General features: G+C 37.6%; 1 protein-coding gene across 19 annotated transcripts in view; it reads left to right on the top strand.

Moving 5' to 3' along the window:
- CADPS2 (calcium dependent secretion activator 2) overlaps positions 1 to 23,918 on the top strand; it is a 540,583-nt gene extending 516,665 nt beyond the window's left edge. For 18 of the 19 annotated variants that reach the window (XM_043589377.1, XM_043589375.1, XM_043589367.1 and 15 more), the window contains 2 exons: positions 17,246 to 17,350; positions 22,954 to 23,918. In XM_043589377.1, coding sequence (XP_043445312.1) covers positions 17,246 to 17,350; positions 22,954 to 23,124 — 276 coding nt within the window. In that variant the 3' untranslated portion in view covers positions 23,125 to 23,918. The remainder of the gene's footprint in view (positions 1 to 17,245; positions 17,351 to 22,953) is intronic. The other variant, XM_043589368.1, reaches the window with a different exon arrangement.
- The last annotated feature ends 585 nt before the right edge of the window (positions 23,919 to 24,503 follow it).

Genomic DNA, 24,503 nt, shown 5'->3' with positions numbered 1-24,503 from the left:
CTTTCCTTTGATACCTAAGCGTTTGACATGGCGGTAAGTTTGCTTCTGAAAAGAACTCTTGACAAGCAACCGTTCTGTTTTGGTTGTGAAGGTTTTGTCATTTTGCGTATCCCCAGAACAGTGGACTTGTTACTTGTGAAATAGTTATAATGTCCTTAAACATTCTAATATTTTTAAATTGCACATTTTTATTACTGTAATTAAAAATAAAAAGTAGACCCTAATTCTATTGATATGTCATCAAGAATAACATGTATGAGGGGTACTAAGAGCCCCTAATTAGCCAAGACTGAATTTGCCTCAATTATAGTTAGTAAATGAGAGGTTATCAAGTATGTGTTGAAAGGTAAAACAGAATGTGTATCTTAAGCAACAGATCATTACTGAGAGACATTATATAATTATTGGAAATCCTCTTGGCTGGAACTTAAAATAGTATTGTTAGATGTCAAGAAACAGTTGAAAATAATGACCCTATAAATAGTGTTGGCAACCTTAGTCTATTACAGATAAAAGATTGAAGAGAACAATTTTATTCAGGCATCACGACAAACTTTTGCTATTTCAATTAAAATAAGAAGTAAATAGAAGGAAAGGAAAGGAGAGGGAAGGGAAGGGAAGAAAGGAGAGGAGAGGAAAGGGGAGGAGAGGAGTGGGGGGAGGGGGAGAGGGGAGGGGAAGAGACAGAGACCCCTAACTTCAGACACAGAGGAAAATGTGCATATACACATGCATGCACACGCACTGCAGTGAATCAATACTTGTGGTTTAACCAACCCGGGTAAGGGTATAGGGCATCCAGCTTCTGGTCATTCAGTATGATAACTTCACTCCTTAAGAAGGATATTCTTTTGACCCAAACGAGATTCGCTTCATTTTGGAAATCCCACAAATTACAATATTTTTATACAAAACAATTATTGCGAAGACATACTTTAATCCTGCCTTCGATGCCGACACTTTAAAAAAGAACTCGTGTGTTTTACTAAGTAATCTTTTTCTGCATGATGCTCTGCTCACAGAAAAGACTATTGAAAGTTCTGTGAAACTTTCCCTGAGAGTAGTAATTACCTGTATTTCTGGCCTCAGAAACGTTTTGATCAATTAAGCATCTTAATGGCTCATGATATTTGTGGTGAAATACTTTAGGGTTCTATTTACATAATTGTACCAGTGCCTAAGGCCAAATAATGACCATTACCCTAGATTTGTGTCCATCGCTTTGCATGCATCTACAAACAAAAACAGTACCTCCTACGGTCATCCATGTACAACTCGTGAAGCCATAAGCCATGGTCCGGTTTCCTGAGCATCTTGCACTGCAATTATTATTGTTCTAGCCTCCATGGAAAGGGATTTTGTTCCCTTAACTTCAGAGTCTTAAAGACAGGAATGATCAAAATTTGTATTACCTTCAAGACCCTAACTATAGGATGACCTTTAGACTTTTACATTAAATTTTAAAATATTAAAGCCAAATGTACCCTTGAAAGATCAAAAAGAGATCGTATTAGGACAAAGAACCAAGACATTCTACTTCAAAGTCCATCAGTAGTTAAACTTCTGAAACATTTTCTGCATCACACAGAAATAATTTTTCAAAAGTATAAATAAACAATGGCAGATCCATGCTGCTAATAGAAGGAACCGAGTTTGTTTTAAGGTATATCCCTAATCTTCTCAAATTATCAAAATAATAATACTGGCCCTAGCTGTCATCACTAGCATTCCCAGGGCACCTCCATGTGCCAGGAAATGTGCTATGTGCTTTACCTATATCATTTCTAACCTGCTGAGCTAGATGCCATCATCTCCATTTGTGCTGATTTTCAGGTTAAGGAATCTCCCACTCATAGAAGATAAGTGACTTGTGAATTGTTGAATCAGACTTTGAAATTGTGTCTCTCCAGTTTCAAAGTCTCTGCTATCTCCACCATAAAGTCTATGCTATCTCCACCATACTTTAGACTTACAAAACCTGAAATGGTAACACAGTACCATGGGAGAGGCCTGGACCAGGAATCCAGATCCCTGAGTTCCAGCCACGGTTCTGCCATTGATTGTCAGAGTGAGTGTCCAGAAGTTATGTCACCTGCCTAAGACTCAGTATAGTTAGTACATACAAACTGAAGAAATTGGTCCAAAACTCCAGACGGTTTCTGAAATATCTTCCAGATTTTAAAACAACTAAATTAAATTAGTTTCAATTATGTTAGCAGTGATGACAAAAATTACCGGATTGGTTGGATGCTAAGCCTTGCACCCCAGAGTAGCAGTTCTGAAGGTGTTTTGTTTTGTTTTGTCATGGCCAAGTGAAAGCAGGTATCCCACCGAAGAATCAACAGCAAGTGCAATAGATAAAGAAAAAAAGAGATTCTGTATAAAAGAATAGCTGTACCATGACATTCTGTGTATCTACCACCAGGGCTCTGAACCCCTTTAGAAAAATAGTTGGAACTCATCCATTCCATATTCATGCAAAATCTTTCTGAGCGACCAGAGTATTTTAAACAGAGACTGTCTCTTCCTCTCAAGCCGTCATCGTTACACATGCTGAGTTTAAAATCTCCATGTTAGGGGCACCTGGGTGGCTCAATCAGTTAAGCGGCCGACTTCGGCTCAGGTCATGATCTCGCGGTCGATGAGTTGGAGCCCCGCATCGGGCTCTGTGCTGACAGCTCAGAGCCTGGAGCCTGTTTCAGATTCTGTGTCTCCCTCTCTCTCTGACCCTCCCCCGTTCATGCTCTGTCTCTCTCTGTCTAAAAAATAAAAATAATAAAAATAAAAAAATAAAATCTCCATGTTAAACTTACATTTTCAATTTAGAAAAAATGTGCCTTATCTGGGTAAGAAAAATCTTAAAGTTCTCCTGTAGGGAGAGAGGTCATGGATGCGCCAAATGGTTTTTCAGCTTTCTATGCAATCTCTCTTACCCTAGTGTTTTTTTCTTACATATTAAACACCATTGTCAGCAACCTTTTTAAAGTTTTTATCAAATCGAAACCATCTACAATTGTCTAATCCCAATATAGAAGTATGACAAAGATCTTCTAATTCTTAAGACCCATTTTTAAATGTCTACTGTGATGTTTCTTCCCACACACTCAGGCTTCAGGACACGCAGTGCTAGCCACAGGTTCCCGTGTGTCAGGAGAGAGGCTGGGTAGTTCCCGCGAGTCTCTGGTTTGGACAGTGGTGGTGTTTCCAGAGTCAAAACTGACCTGTGCAGTAATTGCCCAAGAGCACGCGCTGTGGTCCTTTCCTAATGTCCAAGAATATTACAACTTGGAGGTAGTTAGGGGTTGACTGAAATACATTTTATTGTCCAGGATGCACACTAAACCCACCTACCTCTCTAAATCTTTTGTATATTTATTGGGCATTGCCCTTCTTGAGTCCCTTTGAAACAATTTCATTTCAGCTCTCATGTTGCTGAAGACACATCAGGGTGCAGTATTTAATTGGTAAATCATGCAGATTAAATGTTCTCATGTGTTATAAACTGATTAAATATTTAATTGTTGAGGAGTTTCATTTCAATGAGATTTTTTTTAAATATTGTGGTGATGTCTTATAAAATTAAAAGTAATTCTTTAAATGATAGTTAATCAGTTATATTCATCCAAATAGTTTTTTATAAAGGATTAATTTCTCAGGACTTTTCCTTGAAAAGAATTATTTTCAGTAAAGCGACTCTACATTAAACACTGTAAGTAAAACTGACCTACGCTATCTACGTGAATTCGGTAGCCATCCTAAGATACGATAACATACAAAGAAAAAAAAAACTGAACCTGTGACAAGAGACTGTATTTCTCAAAATAAAAGTCATTTCCCATTTCTGTGCTCTCGTCTCTGACTCTGAAATAAGAAAGGGCAGAAATGCTCAGAATTTTTGAATGCAGTTTCACACCAGTGCCCAAACTTTGTGACTCCGGAATTTATTCATCCTCAGTAAGATCAGCACTACTATTCTTAACTTCCTTAAAGATTCAGTTTATTATCATGTTGATTTTCACAAGAATAGTTGAAATCAACAGAGCTTGGATAATAGTGGCTGCTAGATGAAACTTTCCTACCGTGATGCCCTCCATGATATGTATTTAAAGCTGACTCTACTTTCTCAGTCCTTTGGATAAATTTCTTTGTGTGTGCAATCAGCCTCTTTATTGGGAATGCAGGCTGCAGCCCAGTAAGACTGAAAACTTCTTTGTCTTCTTGCGTTTCTTATAATTCTAAGATATTATAGGTATATTCTCTAGTATGTGAATGTTAATTTAAAAAGAGCAGTTTTCTTCTTTTCAATAATCTTTTACTTTCAAATGACTAGGAAGTTGTTCTATAAACTACATAAATCAGTCTAGATTCCCATTACAGAGGATGTTCTCTTTGGTTTTGCCTCTGTATAAAAAGAATTCAAATATAAAACATTAACTGTTGGACCATTATGCCCAACCATGATTTTCCTGTCACCAATCAAAATTAAAGGTTACTATCACTCTCATACCAAAGCCATTATGTTCCTTCATCGATAGGAAAGGCTGGATGATACGTTCAATGATGGACTCGAGGCTATTTGAGGTAATGTATTTCTAAACGTGGTTGTGCTACAGACTAAACATGGTTTAGTACCTCATTGCGTCCTAAAGGTGGATAAAAAGTTTGATCTCCACTTGTTATCTGTGTTACTTTTGACACTGTTAGTGGCTTTGATACATCGTTCCCCAGGTGTTTGGGTTTTTGTGTTTAATTGTCTATATTTCCGCTTCATTTTACCTACAGTATTTGGTCTCACGCTGAAGTTGTTTGACCTCTTTTAAGATAGTCCTAGTCAGACGTGTTCTGCGGAGCATCTTGTCTGCCTCAGTAAACGCCCTCCACAGCTTGCTCCTTAGCGGTTTGTTTCCTCGGAGTTTGTTTCTGTTTAAAACCTCTGCTCTCGAATTACGGCTGTCTGGTTCGTTTTTGTTAATAACCTTTATTTTAATGTTAAGCTATTATTTGTAAGTATAAGAATTTATTGAAGAGTCTACTTTTTGATGTATGGTGGGTGCCGGAATAGCTCTGGCAAGTCCAGACGCAGCCCAGCGCCGCCAGAGGCCCTCATTTGAATCTAAGCTGTGGGTGAATTAAAACCTGGGAAACTTGAGATACGCGTGCCTAATTGCCTAAAAGAAACTCCTCGAGAAAGTGTATTGTAGCGTGTTGATCTTTTTTCTTTGATAATTCAAAAGAATCTTCAAGAAATATGTGGGCTTCTTCCTTATATTCCTGAAATGTGATCATGAAACACAATGGTCATTTGGCACATTCCCAGAAATAGACGTCTTTGCATGAGGCACCTGGACATATGTGGCAGGTCTGGTAGAATCAGCTAATTAACAACACAGGCTTAAACAGGCACCTCATCTGGCAGTGCAGTTAGTTGCCTGATGGTGCTCAGCAGGACTGGGTAGTGCTTTTTATTTTTCTATCCTAATGGTCTGCTGCCCACCTAATTTTGCCTTATTGTCAGTCACTACTTACCGCAGCTTGGGGCCCTCCCAGGAGGCTAAATTATTATCAAAGGATTAGGGAGATGTAGCCTCGCAGCTCTGACATTTCTGATTGCTTGTCTATGCCAGAACACTAATTAGCTGTGACTAATTAAGAAAAATGTCCCTGCCATAGAAAACCATTTAAAAGAACTGAGAAGTGGAAAAAGCAATTCAGAAGCTGAGCAGTGCTCAGATTTGCCGATGCTCTTTAGATTTCCACCAGAGCCTTAACTCACCTTTAATTGTGCTCAGAATTTAAAAAAAAAGAGAAAGAAAGAAAGAAAGAAAATCTCACATGTGAACTGATCTGAGGTTGTGCTTGAACAGGAAGAAAAAAAAATTGTTGATCACGTAACCTCTCTTAGCGAGATCTCTGATGAATGGAAGATGACAAAACTTTCATTTTCATGGAGACATTTTTCTAAACCCCAAATGTGTAAATGTGCATTAGCATTCATTCACCCAAGCCAATAACAACGACTTAATGGTCATTGAAGGAAGTTAGAATATTCCCTGGACTGATGCTCTAAAAGATGGTTCAAATGATCACAAGCAGCACATTGAGCATTTTAGAAGTTATTTAGTATTGATTTCATGCAGCTTCCACATTTAAGACAGTCTGGAAATTGTGGCTTCTCCACGCACAGCCTGGTGTTTCCACAGTGATTTTACATGCTTGTACTGCAACTGGCCACCAGTGACTTATTACTGAAAATACCCGGGACTCCCCTGAGACCAGTGTCTCTATCAGTTGACCAGTGCAATGTTTTCATAGAACTGGTAACTACTACTCTCCTTCTCTTCCAACCTAACTTCATCAGCAAATGTCACACGGCCTAAGGCCACTTCCCGTGGTGGCTTTTTGAGCTCCTCCTCTGTCAGCCCCCTCCTATGCAAGCCTTCCCTGCATCCCTGGCAGTGCCTCTCATGAGTGGACACAGCAGTGACAGCCAGCCAGACTGCCAGCCACCGTTGACTAAGTCCAACTGGAAAAAAAAAAAAATCTGTGTAAGGAAGGAGTTGTTGTGGCAAACCATTATTCGATGTATCTACTGAATGCATTGAAAGGAAACTCTATAAAAGACTAATATCCAAAGGTACTTACCAGCACCTAGAGAGAGCCCTTACTTAATTTCCTGATTATGGCCCAGCCCTAAGTAAGAGACCATCTAAATTTTACTGTGTTCATACAAGCAAAATATTTTGTTTGAAATAAAATTCTAACCCCGTCTCACCTAAACTTTCATGCTAGTTTTTAAACTCATTTTCCCTTTTCCTCTTGGTGGAGAAAAAGCAGGTAGCCAGCATCCTCTAGGGAATAATCCTTCCTATATATGAAGACTGTTATTAAGGCACTTGTCATACTTGTCTACTCCAGGATAAATAATCCCTGTTTGTTTAACTTCTCTTCATAGGCCCCTTTCCTAGCCCTCTAATCATCTTCGGGGTTGTCCTTTGAAACTTCTCTAAGCGTTCTCTGTCATGCTTAGGATTTTGAGTCAGGAATGGGATGCAGTGTTTGAATGTGGTTGAACAAGATTCTTTCAAGCCACGTTCCTGCTTACGCAGTCTAATATATAGCGTCCCCATACTTTTCCTCTGCAGATCCTCAGAAATTTGGTTCTGTATACTCCCCACAGCTCCTTTTGTTGGCTTTCCCCTCAGTGACTGCCCATACCATACGCATATAATGTGTATGTTTATTGATGTAGAATGTCCGTTCAGTTGACGTGTTGGATGCATGAGGAAACCTCCCATTCACGTCATGTGTATGGGATAGTGTATGCGATAGTGGTGAATACTGGGACTGAAAGGTTTGGTCCTGGGGTGGTGCCTGGGTGGCTCAGTCGGTTCAGCATCCTACTCCAGCTCAGGTCATGATCTCACAGTACGTGAGTTTGAGCCCCACATTGGGCTCTAGGCTGTCAGCACAGAGCCCGCTTTGGATCATCTGTGCCTCTCTCTCTCTCTCTCTCTCTCTCTCTCAAAAATAAACGTTAAAAAAACATTTGGCATTGTTTTATCCCACACATATGGATATCTCTGTCACAGTGACGATGGGATTCTAATTAAAGTAGGAAATTGAAACTCCCCTTATTAACCATTTATTCAACCCCCCCCCCAGTATTTATTTTGTAGAGGCCACATGCTATGTGGCAGCGTTAAACAGGATACACCAAGTCCCTGTCTTAAAGAAGCTTACATTCTTATGATCAAATGGGCCTTTTGAAAAAGTTAATTTCTCATTAAAATGTTTGACATTTTCGTCTCCAGAATTAACATTAACATTAGCATATTTTCTTTGAAATGGATGTATTATGGAAAACTAAAATTTAATTCCCTTCCAAGAGAGATAATAGTGATTCAAGAAATTCATTTATTTATCTGTGTCAAGTGGAAGATTGGAAACTTGCCAAAAATTAGGGCCGGTGCAAGGTCATCCCCACACAGCTCCACTGTTTGCAGTATCAAATGTCATGACTGCAAGATAAGGGCACACTCTTCCTCTTTACCCTTCGTGAGTTCTTTGCTCAAAAGCCAGGCTTGTTTCAGGTCCCAGGAGAGTTGTCACGTTCCCTTAGACTGAAACCAACAATGCCATAGCAGTGATACTTTTCTGCCTTAAAAAAAAAAAAAGCTCTTGTACAAAACCAGCAAGTATAGAAGTCACCCAGGACATGTCACTTGGTGGTCAAAATGCACAGGCAGCACTGCCAGCCGTCCTCCAGATAGGCTCCACAGCCGTCAATAACCTGTAGGAATGGGGCCCAGTACCCCAGGGCATATGCTGGTGAGGCAGCTCCCTGCTTGCATGACAGACTCCCAGAGCCGAGCACATCAACACCTGAACACGTGGTATTATTAGATCTGGTGTCTGTAAACTATGTATGTGGATACTCGTGTATGTCATAGACCTAGGGGTTTGTTAGTTTACAGTACTTTCTCCTTTATTTAATTCATCACTTACGTGAAATTAGACGGTCACATTTAAAGCTCCGTTTTAGTCCTATGTTAAGTTTCTTTAGCTAAACGCCATCATTTACTTTTTGGTGATTTCTACAACTTTCATATCTATTAAATTATTTCTCTATCAATGAGACATGCCATTCAAATCAACAAACTGGCTCTGATACTCTCCTATCCTTTCTCTATTAAAAACCTCACTCTCACTATTACGTATGTAGCACTTTATATCTCCAAGTATTCTAAAGCATTCTAGTCCTTTGACAAATATGCAATGCATGCTGTGTGCCAGTCTGTGGAGGGCTGGAGATAGCAGTAAAAATAAGACTTGGTTGCTGCCTTGCATTTACACATAGCCCATTGAGACAGACGTATAGCACATGGTGCAATATTTATATAGATGTCGGTACAGAGTCCTAGGAGCAGGAACTGTAAGAGCGTCTAATTCTGCCTAGTAGGAGATAGTGTTGGCTTCCTAGCAGAAGTAATGGTTGAAATGAGTTTCAAAGGCTGACGTGGATCTGGCCGGGGAAGCATACTTTGGGATAGAAGTCCAGACGGAGGGACTGACATGACCGGAAATCCCAGACTTAGAGGACCCCAACATGCAGCAGGGGACCGGGTCTTTCCATTTGCTAGGGATGGATCCTGTGAGAGTGAGCCAGGAGTTGGAGACTCCTGGAGCTGCCATGGAGGATGGTAGCTAGTGAGTTCAGTCCTTACAGTACTCTCCAAAAGTCATTTTGAAATGACGGTCTCCCATTTCTGTAAGGAAACTTCAGTTTCAGTTTCCAGGAAGACCTACTAATAGTTAATCCTCAGGCCTAGATTTTTCTCTCCAGCTTGTGCCATCCAATACAAGCCCTTCCCGGAGTCTGATACATATTTTTATTCAGATACTACATTATGAATTTAAATGCAATCCTGACCAAAATTGTGTACCAAAATGCCTCATTGAACCAGATGAAAAGGTCATAGTGCCCAAATGAACCATTCAGAGACTATGTGCCCCAAACTAGTACCTACAGCAATATAACTGGACTGACTACTGAGTTTGGCCAAGCCAATGATTAGTCATTTAAGTCAAAAAATTAGTCAAACCAGCATGCATCCCATCATTTGTCATGAAGTAGGAGAGAGGGGAACAGCTGATTATCTGAAACTTTCACTTTGTAATGAATCTTTTTAACACCAGGAAAAGGACCCCAGAATAAACTTACAGAGGCACTTGCCTACTTGATAATAATGAAGAATAAAGAACAGTATTGATGTCAATGCTCTTTGTGTAGCGTGGGAGAAGATAGGCTAGTTTGATAATACTATTTCCAGGACATTTTGGAATGAAGGGAATGTTCGATTAATGAAACGTGCTTGTACAACTCCCAGTTTATGGAACTTATCCTGTTATGTAACTTGTATTTTGTAACTTAAGAAGATCTAATTCATCTAGAAATATCTTGGTATTTACACATTTTTTGTCAGTTTTTTTTAAGTAATCTCTACACCCAATGTGGGGCTCAAACTCATGACCCAGAGATCAAGAGTTGGATGCTCTACTGACTGAGCTAGCCAGGCACCCCTACCTTTTTTTTTAAACACACAAACAAAAAAATATGGTGGCACCTGGGTGGCTCATTCGGTTAAGTGTCCAACTCTTGGTTTCTGCTCAGGTCATGATCTCATGGTTCATGGAACTGAGCCTTGCATTGGGCTCTGTGCTGACAGTGTGGAGGCTGCTTGGGATCCTCTGTCTCTCTCTCTCTCTCTCTCTCTCTGCCCTTCCCCTGCTTGCTTGTGTGTGCACTCTCTGTCTCTCTTTCTCTCTCAAAATTAAAAAAAAAATAGTATGGGGGGAAAAGTATTGAACTTCAAGAATAGGAAAGTTTTTTCAGCGTTCAACAAACATTTATTAGGTACCAACTCTATGCCAATCTTTCCATGTTATAAGCACTTTTTACATTTTCTTAACAGGCATCAAAATGCTCATAAACTCTCTTTTGTAGACTTCCTGATAGACTAGAAAATGAAAACCACCCTGCATGTCAGGTTATTATTGAATATGGAAGAAAAATGACATGAATCAAATGCTTCTCTGCTCTATGTTTAAAAAAAAACACATGAAAAAAGCTGCATATATAGATCAAGTCCCTTTATGAATAAACCAAGGATCTTTTTTCCTACATTGCCTTGTTTTGTTATAGTGGGGGGAAAAAACCCTTCCCAGTATTCCTAAGCATTAAGGTGTATGGCACCTTAAAACATCTTAAGAATAGGGTGGCATGGTGTGGGGCGCCTGCGTGGCTCAGTCAGTAGCTCCTGCAACTCTTGATCTCTGGGTGGTGAGTTCAAGCACCACATTGGACATAGAGATTCTTTAAAGTCTTAAGAATGGGACATGTGGGAAAGGCATAGCAGAAGAACCACTTGGTCGGTTATCCTAAGGGAGTGTGGTTCTTGAAAGAATTGATTTACATTACATATTATATTATTAGGTTTAAAAATATCTTTGGTCTTTGGAAACACAGCTTGCATTCACTTGCAAGGAAGTGTGGTAGACTTATTTGAAACAATTAATAAGCATTTCCTGTTTACTTCACAATCCTGTATTACAGTAACGATCAGGAACCCCCAGGAAGGGTAGAGGTGGTTTTCTTAGTTGTCTGCTGGAAGCAGCAAACTGCCCTTAAAGAATCAGAGATTTTATTGACAGAACAGACTGTTTTCTAGAAGGGACTGGAATAACCTAGCAGTCATGAGTACAGACTCTGAATCATGTATCCGTATAGAGAAGATATAAATCTAACCTTGCCATGCATACCTATTGTATAAATCCAAATAACACGCTTAATCTAAACTCAGTTTCCTACCTATGTAAGCTCAGTTTCCACATACGCAAAATAGGAAAAATAACAGCCATCTCATTAAGGTTGTTCTCAGAAGTAAATGAAATTTTAACTGATGCATTAAATTTCCCAGGAAGAACTTAAAAAATCAGATGGCTTTATAATCCGAATTCATAAAAGAATAGAAATGAGTAACTGTACCTCACAGTTCTTGAGAAATCTCATTCAGTCCTCATTACACTTTTCCTGTTTATAATGTATTTGCACTTTGTTAAAAGGCCAAAATGAGTAAGTTAATAACAAACAAAATAACAGGTGATAGAAAGTTCTGGAGCTCTAGGCTTGCATTTTTTTTCTTTTGAAGAATAAAGCTGTATTTCAGCACCATGTAGAAAGAAAAAGTGTGATAATTTGGCTTTTCCCTGCAGTTCATTTTTTACAAGAATCACAAGCTCTATTGGTTCTAATCATGCCCTTTATTCTGATGATCAAGTCTAATATCATAGTATTTTGGGAGAACATCAGAATCTTCTTATTTAAAAGCCAGGTTCACAGACTCTACCCTTCATATTACAGATGAGAAGACTGAGACAGAGGAAACCCTGACCAGCTCGGTCAGGCAGACAGAGCATAGAAGGTGCTGGCCCTTTTCCCCTCTCAGCTTCTGTGTGCTGTGTTGACAGCCAGCCCTCCGCTTCCACGTTCAGACCCAAGCCTCTATTTTTCCCCCACGAATAGTTCTGGGTCTAGCTGGGAGGCTTGATAGGTATAGGGCGGGTTGAACACTTCTGTATTTTTAACCATAAGAGACTGGTTTCAGTTTTCCCAAAATGTTGCCCTCGCTCCTATTCCAAGCCAACAAAAAATCTGCACTTAAAACTTTATAGATGCTGGTGTTTCAGGGGTCTGTTTTGTGGAACCGCATAGCATCGTTTCAGTGGGATGCCTCATATAGAGGAGGGAAGTGTTGGTGTTACTGTTTCAAATTTACCATAAATATAAAATGTGTACTTTAGTGTTTAGAAATGGGAAGTGACTGGCCATGAATTTAGTTCTGTTAAATAGATGCAGTGTTGACAAAAGAGACACTCAATGTACAGTGAAGCATTTATATGTAGTGGGGCATTAATGTTTCTAAATATTTTGTTGCTCTCCAAAGCTACAAAATGATACTAAAGAATGCCTTATATTTATCAACTTATCAAAACCTTCAGCATTTAAAAAATATCATTTGTTATTTTATTCAATTCAACTTGGCATTTAAAAGGTACCTATTTCCTAAAGTGGTATTTTCTAGATGGTATTGTGGTTGAACTTGGTGACTCAACACTTATAAAACCGACAGCTTCCCCTGAAATAAATGAAGAAATACATACACACTGGAAATTCAGCCATTCCATATCTTAATGCCCTAAAAACTGTTGGCTTTCTTTTTTTTTTTTTTCTGTTGTTCACCTATTGAGCTGAGCCTAGCTGGAGAAGAATGAAAATATATCAACTAGTTGTACCAATTCATAATCAATAAAAAGCTAAACACTTAAGCAGAAAATATATCACAGATTTGTTCCCTAGCAAAGCAGCTATTTTTGCCTTGCCATCATCATCAGAAGCCACATTCTGACAGAAATCATTTGCTCGAAGCAGCCGTGATATATACACCCTATGTGGTCTTGTGGTTCAGATTTAGGAATATCAGCCACAGAGGGTCTAAAGGCATTGTGCATTAGTATGTATTGAGACCTCATTCCAGGTGGCCAGCAGCTGGACTTTTTGAAAATAAAACTTCCAAAATAAATGTGAAGTGCTTGTTTCCAGGCAATAAGTGTTACATTTAATTGAATCATCCTCCAAAATGTTATAAATTAGGCAGAAAAGGGAGTTTGCATATTTAATATATTTGTTTTATATTTCCACTAGTCAACAGAATAATGAAATTCCTTAACTACTTCTCTTTAACTTGCATGAAGAAAGCACGGTATGTTGCTAAATCTCTTTTCACCAGCACCGCGGAGAAACAACTTTAATCCTTGTTAGAAAATTGCCGAGTCTGGGACTGACAAAGAGCTCATGCTTGTTCCATTGTTAGTGCTCCCCGGCCCCAAGAGCAGAGCCCTTTACAGCTGCGTGGATCCCGCCCGGCTCAGCTGCACTATTTAGGAGAGGAGGTTTGTCAATTTCTATTGACAATGGAGAGAGTTTTTCAGGGCCTGTAGCAGTGCTGACACAGTTGGGGATCAATGCCAGCCATTCAGACTGCACCCTCTTTCATTGCTTTGGTTTGTTAATTCAAGACTAAAGGTCCACTGAGGGGGTTCAGGGTGTTTAAGAAAGCTGATGAACTGTTTAAGAAAGCTGATGAACTGCAAGCATTTATAGCCCTGGTGTGGCAATTTCCATAGTCAGTGGCAACTCCTGGCACTGAGGGAGCTGTGTCCTTGTTGACCCTCTTGTTATTAAAAATGCACAAGTGCTGCGCTTCTCAATATTTCAACAATCTTTCATTGTCAATACCACCTTCTGAGCCCTTCAGCTTGTTGCTTGCTCTAAAGATCTTCTTAGATTGGGTTTGAAAACTTCACCTTAAACACTAGATTAGACTGATGTTCTGTTTTCCGTGCTCCTGTTGATTTGTTGAACCTTCCCAGGGCTGGAAAGCAAGTAGCAGCTTGATGGGGAGACGGGCTGCTAATATGATTTACCAGTCTACAGTCATGCACAATAAGTGTGAATAAATACAGGGGTCTCACAGAGTCAACCCTAGCCTTTCCTTTTCTTTTATTTTTGCTTTAAAAGAAATATCTCAAGAAAATGAAGTGAGTAATGCATGCCCTTACAGGAGTTGAATGAACCACAGAAAGAAAAAAAAAAGACATATTTTTTTGTTAAAGTGGTAGGCTGCTGTCATGGATTGATGTAGGAAAAATGTAGAATATACACTTACTGCTTTATTCCTAAGTAGACCAAAGCAAAGAAAGAAGCAGTAATGCCATACCCATGACTTCAGTGCAGACCACAGCGCCCCTTCCTTGTCGTCCCCTGAAGGGAAAAGTGAATCGTCCACCCAATTGTTTTATAAAATTAACTTTTCCAAAATGAAAGGACATTTTCTAACATTCACACTTTACTGGACATTCACCCTTTTTGAATGCTTTTTTTCTTCGTAATGTTAAAGGGTTGGTTTTGTTTGGGGTGGGGGAAGATGCAGCCAAGCTACCTTTGACTTTTTTGTCAAGATATAAAAATGGAACCTACCATATTGCAGCACCCCAGAGAGGAACATGTCAATTCCAGCACCAGAAATAGGAAACTGCTGGAGATTTCCATTTGGTTGTTTTGTTTGTTTATTTATTTACTTGGAGTGCGTGCATGTGTGTGCATGCACACGTGTGTGTGTGTGTGTGTGTGTGTGTGTGTGTGTGTCTATTTCCTCATATACAAGAAAGAAGCAGTCCTAGTGGGTTTTTTGTTGTTAGCTTGTTCTTAGTAACAACATAAACTCTGAGCAAAAGTACTGCTTTCTCTTTATTATTTGTTTGTTTTAGCTGAAAATCTTCAAAATGCCTTGACTTGGAGACCAAAAAATAGGCATTTGTATCTGATAGAATTATTTTTTGTATAGAATTTTCCTTATAATTTGGTTGCCTTTAAAGCTAAGATGATGGTAAAGTAGCTTAAGCTTTTTTTACTTAAGAGTGGTTCTCTTTTTCTCTCTTTTTATAGTTAACTTCAGATCATTTGATTCCCAACTTATTTTTCTCTAAAGTTATAATTTTGGCATTGTGTTAAAGAAGTTATATTAATAATAAATTTCTGTGTTACATTAAATGCCCTTTTGATTATCACTTAATCATAAGTATCATTGATGTGTAATGGGAAAATGAGTTAAATTAATTTTAAATTGTGTAAGGATTTCTTAAAGATGCATAGGGAGTAATTTTAAGAAAGGATTTTCATTTCCCTCAAATTCTTACAACTTACAATAAATATAGTAACTTTATAGTCTGACAGATTAGCTAGTATGTTATGCTAGACCATATATCATCTTTTGTTTCCCCCAACAAAAAAAATATATTATCTCTTGCAAAAGGACTATAATTTAAGAGTTATAACCATTGTGACTACATTTTAGCTTTCAAATTATCTGGAGAGTGGTGTGGAGGTGAGGGTCTTAATTTAGTATACTCATATTCAATATCACCAATACCTGGGAGTGTTTATGTGTATTAAAATAGAATTCAAGAGGTTGAGGCTATAAATAATTTGAAATAAGGAAGTATAGGATTTAAATACCAGTAGAAATTAATATGTCAGCTGAAGTACTGAATTCATTAGCAGTTTATTTTTTTAAGAATTTAGGAGTGTATCTTATTTTGTAAATCTTATTTCTGATACTTTTACAAAAATGTCCTGAAAATTAAGAAAGCAGTCATTAGGAAAGAGCAAAGTCGGGTACATGAACAATATTTTTTTTAGATCCTAGCCTATCTCACATTTTAAAAACCTGAAACTTCCATTCATCCATGTGATATAATATTTAGTAAATCAGTTACTCATTTTAATTACCTTATCTCATTTTATGCATGTGTGTTCAGTGTATTAAATTAACAGAAATAAGTCTAATGAAATGTGAAACTAATTCATGTTTAATTTATGCTTAAAATACCATTTCTTATACCAAATTTTGTCAGAACAAGGTTAATAAATACGAGTCCAGATGAATTTCAGACTTACTTATAACATGTGATGGTACTCTTAGAAATTGGATTTGTCATTTTAATACGGAAGAAAAATATTTTTTATGATTTTTTTCCTGTGTTTGAATACCTAAGACACATGTACCACACGTGCATGATGTATTGTGTCACTATGTTTGTGTTTACAAACAAGACACAAAATCCCTTTTCTCATGAAACTCTTGTTATTTCCTAAGTGCTGAATGGGCTTTGAGATTGATTTCTTACTGTTATCTGAATGAGTGGCATTATTAATTTTCCAGTACTACCTAAACCTAGTTCTAGCGTGTAGTGCTGAATCCCTTAAAATGTCACCACTAATGGCAGATTGCCTTTAAAACACAAAAACAAAAACAAACAGGAACAAATTTCTTCTTCTATACTCGTAGACATTATACAGGAGCAGGAAATTACATTGGAGAAGAATTTCAGTTTCCCTCTCCAGAAAGTGGTAATAAACAGAGGAAAAACCATGAACCCTCCAAAAACACTTGTAAAATGAAACCAGTTCTTTCCTTTCATAATTTGGTCAACTGACATCTTTTTTATTCTTATAGACACAACAATTCCATCCTGAATAATGTTCCTTCCTCAGGCATCCCATCTTTATTTTCAGTGGTTTTAAAACATCTTGGCAAATACTTAACGATACTAGGTAAAGGTGTGATTGAGGATGTCTTACCATCACTTCTGTAAAACGTTATTTCTAGGTATTGACTGCATGCGTCATGGCATAAATCTACTCTGATTTTTACATAACATGCGGGCTAATTAGAAATTTCCCTTTGTAAGTAATTTACCTACTTTTTCCTGCTGTTTGGGAGTCCATTCAGTCCCATACCATGTATTTAGTGCCCGTTGTTACCTACCAATTACAAAGCAGGCCTCTAGGCCTGCAAGTGCAAAAACACAGTTTCCCTTGAATATGTTACAGCTGAAAGACTAATGTTAATTCATGTAGAGAACAGCCTAGGTCAACTTAGCAGATTTTCTAGCAAAACATAGAATTCTGTTAACAGGAAATTATAGCATTATTGACTTCAAGTGCTGATCTGTGGTCATTTCAGAGTGTTTCATTACCCCCTCATTACCGAATCTGTTACATGAATACTGCAGAGGCTGTTTTCTTTTCTGTTCTCCTCCCCTCCGCCCCCATCCTTCTTTCCAGCAATGGTACAGCAGTTCCATGAAAGTCATTTGTGTCTGGTTGGCTGATAGATTAGACCTTCAGCTTCATATTTACCAACTGAAGACGCTCATCAAGATTGTGAAGGTAAACAAAATGTGTTGAGATGTGAATTGCCCACCAAGCTATAAAGAATAATGGCTAGATATTGACACACAAGAAAATTGTATGTGACACACCTGAGTGGATGTAAGTACTTTAAAAACATCACTCTCAGCAGTGCTGTGCCACTGTTTACTTCCATTTTCAGTTAGATTATCAAGTAAATGTAAATTTTTCTGCACTAATAAATAAAAGATATTTTATCAATAGTCAAATTTTAAGACAATGTACACAAAGCCTCTGGCACATTTACCTGATTGTAGTAGGCCCACAGAATTTCGTCTTCATTTTCTTAGGTATAGAAATATTTTCTCCTCCTGATACGTTTGCTTCATGCTTATTAGGATCGCATATGATTATGAGGACTTTTTTTTTTGAACGTGCTCACATGCATGTACTCATGTGCCAGCTGGGGAGGGGAAGAGAGAGAGGGAGAGAGAATCCCAAGCAGGCTCCACACTGTCAGCATAGAGCCCACAGCCGGGCTTGATCTCACCAACCATGAGATCATAACCTGAACTGAAATCAGGAGTTGGTGCTTAACCAACTGAGCCACCCAGGTGCTCCATGAGGGCTTTGGAATTGTATTGGCCCACAGCATAAGGAGAGTGTCCGTTATTTTGTCATATCCTGACACAAAAGTAACATTGTCACTGCCTAACTTCTTTAGAAGCATGCCCCATCTGACATGTAAGAGATGATCAGTTTGAGTGTTGGGGAACATCCCAACCAACAACAGGTGTCACATCCCTTAAGGCCATTTTGTCTTTTGCTCTTCAAAAGAAAAGGTAATAACACAAGTATTATATTTATTGAGTATATTTATTTATTTACTTAACGTGATTTTATTAATATATATAATTATTTAACATGATTTTTCACGCTCCGTAATTCTAATGGAAACACAAAATTTGCTCCAAGTGTAACTTTTCCTAAAATTGAGACAAATCCTACTTAATGACTAAAACATAACTCTAAGCTATTGAGAATCAGCTGTTCTTTTGAAAAGATGACCTTCCATTTTAATGCCATTTGTCAAATGCAATATATATATTTGGGTGTGTGTATATAGGCACAAATATGTATGTTTATATTTATGTGTATGTATGTGCATATGCGACACACAGTAGTTCTCAAAGTGTCATTTCTGACTTATATCAGCATCACCTGGGAACTCATTAGGCATACACATTATTGGGCCCTACCCCAGACCTGCTGAGTCAGAAATTCTGATTCTGGAGCCCAGCAGTTTATATATTAACAAGTCCTCCAGGTGATTCCGATGTTAAAGTTTGAGAGGAACTATTGCATTACATCATTAAGTTTTAACCACATTAAAATATTTTCCATCATTCTCTAGATTCCTGTAGTCTAATTAGAATACAAATTATTTTGTGCCATAGACACACAGGTTATCACAAATTAGAAAGACCCATAAATAGGAAAGTTCTGTTCTAAAGTGAGAAATTGGCAAATCTACCGGAACATAGAACCAGACCTTATAATGTCACAGTAATAGCAATCATGATTAGTCATAAAGAACAAGTAAAATTATAGCCGCCCACTAATTTTTAATACCTCTGAACATGACATTTCAATGGAAAAAATAACTTTGGTCCAGAACACTTCTTACCAGGTGTTATTTGTTTTACAAAGAAACCGAAAGTGCACAATAATACGTTCATATTTGCCTTCGATTCTGCAATGTTTCTTTCTTGTTCTATTAACGTGACTTGGAGAGCTTTCAAATGAAGTTTGTTTTTCATAAAAGAGAATCAGAATCTGTGTATACCTTCTACGTATATGTGTATGTTGAGGTTGCAGTCTGTACTGTGACTAATATTGGGATTAGCTGCTTACCTTACAATCAGACATATTTTCAAGTTAACATCTATTGCATTCAAGATGTCAGAAATTACGTATTCAGCTGATTGGCATTTTTGGCTGGATTGTTAAGCTCTCTACTTTGTTTTTAGAATAAAAATCTCTATTAGCCCATCATCTTTCAAAGTTCTTCCTCTTCTCATATTCACACGTCATTACAATTAAAGATCAAATACCAGTGAATATTTTAGCAGAATAAAATGATAATGTCACGAATTATGCAGTGGCATTTCCATTGTACTCTACACCAATCAATTTATCTTAGTTTAACATATTCTTCATTATGGCTACCAACAGTCAAGACTGATAAATATGGAAATAAGTTTCATGAATATATTTGACTTTCCATGCTTTGTTTTTCACGAGCAGGTCCCCAGACTCAGCCAATGCTTTCTTTGGCTGATACATTTAATCAAATTGTAAAGCTTTATGTAATAATTAAAAATTCTTATTTTCACAAAGAAAATCAGGATGAATTAATAATTTAATGTTTTGATTGTTTCCTACTTTGAGTATAAACAGACTTTAACCAGTTTCGTAGATAGATTCATAATTCTTCAGAACCTATATGGTTATATTTGTAATGTTCATTTTTCAGTGAATTTAAGAAGCTATTAAATAGCACATGTATATAGGGGTGCCTGGGTGGCTCAGTCGGTTAAGTGTCCAACTCTGGCTTTTGGCTCAGGTCATGATCTTACGGTCATGAGATCGAGTCCCATGTCAGGCTCCACAGCATGGAGCCTGCTTAAGATTCTCTCTCCCTCTCCCTCTCCCTCTCCCTCTGCCGCTCCCCTGTCCACTTGCATGCCTGCACGCTCTCTCTCTCTAAAATAAAAAATAATAATAAGTATAAAAGCACATGTATACAATTGTGAAGGCCCCTGAGTAGGCTTTCCTTCCGTCCACATCTCCCAGTGCTAGCCAGCATGTTACTACAGAGTAGTGCATTCTACCAAGGAGCCAAACTGCTAGTTGTTTGGTTTTTTTACTCTACAGGCATAGTCATTCTTCTCTGCCCACTGGAGACCCAGATGCCACCAAGATGTATATTACAGCCAACTTTGGCCCACAAAGACACTTAGATACTAATCAGTTCATTCATGTCACTCGCTGAGAAAAAACAAATTCCACTAACAGATTCACAGAGAGTTTAGGGCTATGAAATTATTCGCAGTTTTAACATCGGAATGATTTATTGAAGGAGGGGGAGAAACAGAATCCTCAAACAATCAAAGTGGCGGACGGATTTGTGTTCTCCCGAGTGGCCCTATGACATTTAAAAGCAGTTAACGTAGATCAGCTGCTCTTACTAGGAGACAGGAAGACAAGTGAACAGAACCCCATGGCAGGCCCTTGTCTTAAATAAGAACTAAGCAGACCTTCCTTGCCAGCCACAGAGGATGTCCAAGGGCCAATAATATTTTATGAATTCTAAAGAGAGAGAGAGAGATCACAAGGATACCTGTCCTGCAGCTCCGCTAACTAACTACCTGTTGCTTGGTGATAAAATAAGGCAGTAGAGTCTTAATTACACATAAATTAGAAAGCCTTCAGGACTGCAGATCTACAAAACAAATCTGTCCTGGCCAACTTACTGACAATTAAGCTAAGTCTAAGAAAAGTCAATTCTAATAAAACAAAAAAGCAGGACTTATAAACTCAGCATATAATTGTTAACGGAACAATATTTCATATCAGATGCATTATGCAATATTTCGTGTCAGGTACATGAGTAATTTGTGTACTTGACATAGTTTTAATCAAACTATTAAACAGTTACAGTCTTGAACACAAATCTCTGGGGTAATACTACTGTGTATATTAGTTACCAGATTTTCTGGATAAAACTTACCCTTCAGAGCCATTCCCAGGTGTCTTGATGCAAGTTACCAGAGGTTTCGGTGTAAGAGAGTGCCACCTTAGTAATAATGAGATTAACACCTTAGAAAGAGAATATGAGGATAGTGGGGTGTAAGTATCTTAAAATATTAAAATGTAAGTAAAAATAGTTTTGATCATTTAAGAAACCACTCTCTGAATCAAATTTTTATGGGCTGTTAAGATACCTCTGATACTGCACAGCATTTCTCACAGTTCAGTTTATTTTTGGACAGGTGGTAGACTTTTCAAATATGAATTTTATTTATAACAAGTAATGATCCAAATGAGAAAAAAATTATTCACCCTCCATACTTGCTTTTGGCATATCACTTCTGAAACTTGTAATGATACTGTGGGGCATACATCAGATTAAAAAAGACAGGAAAATGTGAAAATACCAATGGCCCCCACAACCTTGTAATGATTTTGCTCCTTCCCCGAAATCTGTTAGTAAACCAGGTGTGTATATCAAGGGGATTAAGGTGCTATTCATCAGCATTTCCTACCTGATATGAATAAGTACCTTCAATGAAACTGTGTGAATATTAAAAGTTTCCTTCCATATATTCTGTTGAACGAAATCAAGCATGCCTTCATGTTAATGTCCAGCTATTGGAGTTGTAATATTGGGCCAGAAAGTACAACATTCCTTCTTACTTGACTTTTTTCATCTATTAAGTGTAAAGCAGACAACAACAAAAGTACCTACTAGAAACATTTAGAACAATGGTGGCATGTTGATACCGATACTTGAGGCCAGTCCATTAAAATCTGAATGTTTAATATTCTAAATCTAACACAGGACAGTAAACAAAATCTGGAAAGATATTTAGCATTAAAAACAGCCTTAGAAGTGACTCTACACAATGGGATATCTTCATTTGTGTTTTGTTTCCACACTGAACTAATTCTAGATTTTTCCCACAATTTAAAAAAAAAAAAAACTAATAAAATTCCAGTCCTGTTTAGTCTCAGAAAAAAATCTTATATGAGGAAAATTGCACATAAGGGGATCAGTGAAATAAGCGATGCTTTCTAGGTGACATATGTTAAGGGCCACAGAACCCAGAATTCTGTTGTTCCTGTCATTGTTCTTAGGATTCATGTTATTAACATTAACATGATGTTTGTTCTATTTTTGACATATAATACATCAAATAATAGGCTTTTCACAGAAAAATATAAATACATGTTGTATTTATCATCTGTGGAAGCTTTCTACCAGAATTTTGACACTTCACATTCCAAGGGAATTTCAAAAGGCAAGGGCAGAATTCATCCAGACTTCTGGGTGTACACAAATTTTTAACCGGTGGTACATATAAATAAATGTTGTAATTCACAAATGCTGAAAATGCAAACTTCTTTTACTGATAATAGGATTAATTATCTCCCTCCACACTTCCCCCCAAAAGCTAATACATTGCATAAAATGTGTTTTTCAGTGTTAAAGGAAAGACATGTCAACTGAAAAACTAAGAATTCCTTCATTTAAAAATGTACATAAGTGCCTATCATTTTACCTTGTCGCAAGCTATTCAAATAGCAAAGTCTGTGCCATTAGCAATATTTTTCACTTGTCATCTGTCAGAACATTTTGATCTATTCAGAGTGATTCTACTTTGAAAAGCAGGATCCGAGGTCTCATTTCTTTTTCTCCCCAGAAATATACCAACAGGTTGACTGACATGGGCAGCTACAATCTGAGTCCATTAGTGAATTGTCCCACATTATTTTTGAAATGCTAACTGAGGATACATACGGACGTCCATCCATACAATTCGTGAGCTATCTAAGCAAAGTCTTTCTTCTTCTTCCAGAAAACCTATAGGGACTTCCGACTTCAGGGTGTATTAGAAGGCACACTGAACAGTAAGACCTACGATACTCTGCACAGACGTCTAACAGTCGAGGAGGCTACAGCCTCCGTCTCGGAAGGAGGAGGACTTCAGGGCATCACCATGAAAGACAGTGATGAAGAAGAAGGCTAATAACTCCCAGCTCTGTGGGAGGAAGGAGGACCTTGACATTATTTTGTACCCTGTCCTTGTAATTACATTGATTGGTTGGACCAAATTAAAAATGCTTGTATTTCACTCCGCATTGTAAAGAGTGAACCTGGAAGCAGAGTTAAAGGGGAAAATGGCAAGTTTCTTGGTTTGGGGGGATTTTTAAAGATGAGTCTCTTTTGTGTAGTTTGACCTAAAATGAGCTTTGGCTTTGTGATTGGAACATAACTTTTTGTTTTTTTTGGAAGATTTGACTTTTCCGTCTGTAATTACATCAAAGTAGTGTCCCGTGTGTGAAATGAGATATGTATTTCTCATAATGTGACATTGTGAGAAGAAGCTACTTGGATCACTGTGCCAGCTCTATCGTGCCCTTGTTAAAGTGGTGTGTATTTAATAGTTTATCATTTATGTGTGAGGGGTTTTTTTTTTGTAGTTAATTTGCCATTGTTGTGTATAAAAACTTTAACCTCTGTTCTTAGTATTCTGAGTTCATCTGCAGGCTTCAAGGACTGCCAAACCCAAATATAGACTAGATTATCCATCAGCTTGTGTCTTGTTTTATTCTGAACATTCCTTCTTTCAAGTGTAAGAAAAAAATCCCAAAGTGTAAGGTAGTAAATGTGCTGCCTTCAACATACCCTATTCTCCTACTTCTAAGTGTAAGAGCTTGCAGGCAATAAAAATCTCTTTGGTCGAAACCACTCCTGTATTTATTAGACTTGTGTAAATTAAATGCAGTAAAAAAAAAAATGTTTGCAGTATTATAAAAACCCGCAACAATTTGTCTCTGTGTTTTTGTGTTTTTGTTTGTTTACAATCAAATGAGTAAAAGATATCAACAGTGCTTTTGCACCTGGAAGGCACACACATTTGTTAAAAGAGTAAGTTACTCCGACAGTCTATTTCCATAGCAAAGGTAATGTTGACTACATACTCATATGTGTTATTAATGTTAGCAGTGTTAACTAACGAAGAGTAATATAGGAATGCTGGTAATTTAACTAGCAATTGACAGGTTAGTTAACTATTATATCTTCTTCCAAAATATTTTCTTGCTATAATTTTGAAAAATAATAGTGTTATACTTTGTAATTTCTCTGTGAGTTTTAATTGTGTATTTTTTCCTAAAATTCATATTGTGCTACTACATCCATTCATAAATAATCTTTAAATGAGGTAAGTTAATGCAGAATAAGCAGAGGTATCCCTGAATTTATGTAAACTGTAGTTCTTGAATTTTGGAAGTGAAACCGACTTCTTAGACCTCCAAATTCATTCTCCTGTGTTGTTATAAATGGTGTCTCAGTAGCTGGACTAGCCCACAAAAATCCATTTAATTCAGTTATTATATACTACTG

Source organism: Prionailurus bengalensis, chromosome A2 (genome assembly GCF_016509475.1).
Source record: "Prionailurus bengalensis isolate Pbe53 chromosome A2, Fcat_Pben_1.1_paternal_pri, whole genome shotgun sequence".
Classification (NCBI taxonomy): domain Eukaryota; kingdom Metazoa; phylum Chordata; class Mammalia; order Carnivora; family Felidae; genus Prionailurus; species Prionailurus bengalensis.
Note: the sequence above shows the minus strand (reverse complement) of the source record. Positions and strands in the feature narration are given on the sequence as shown.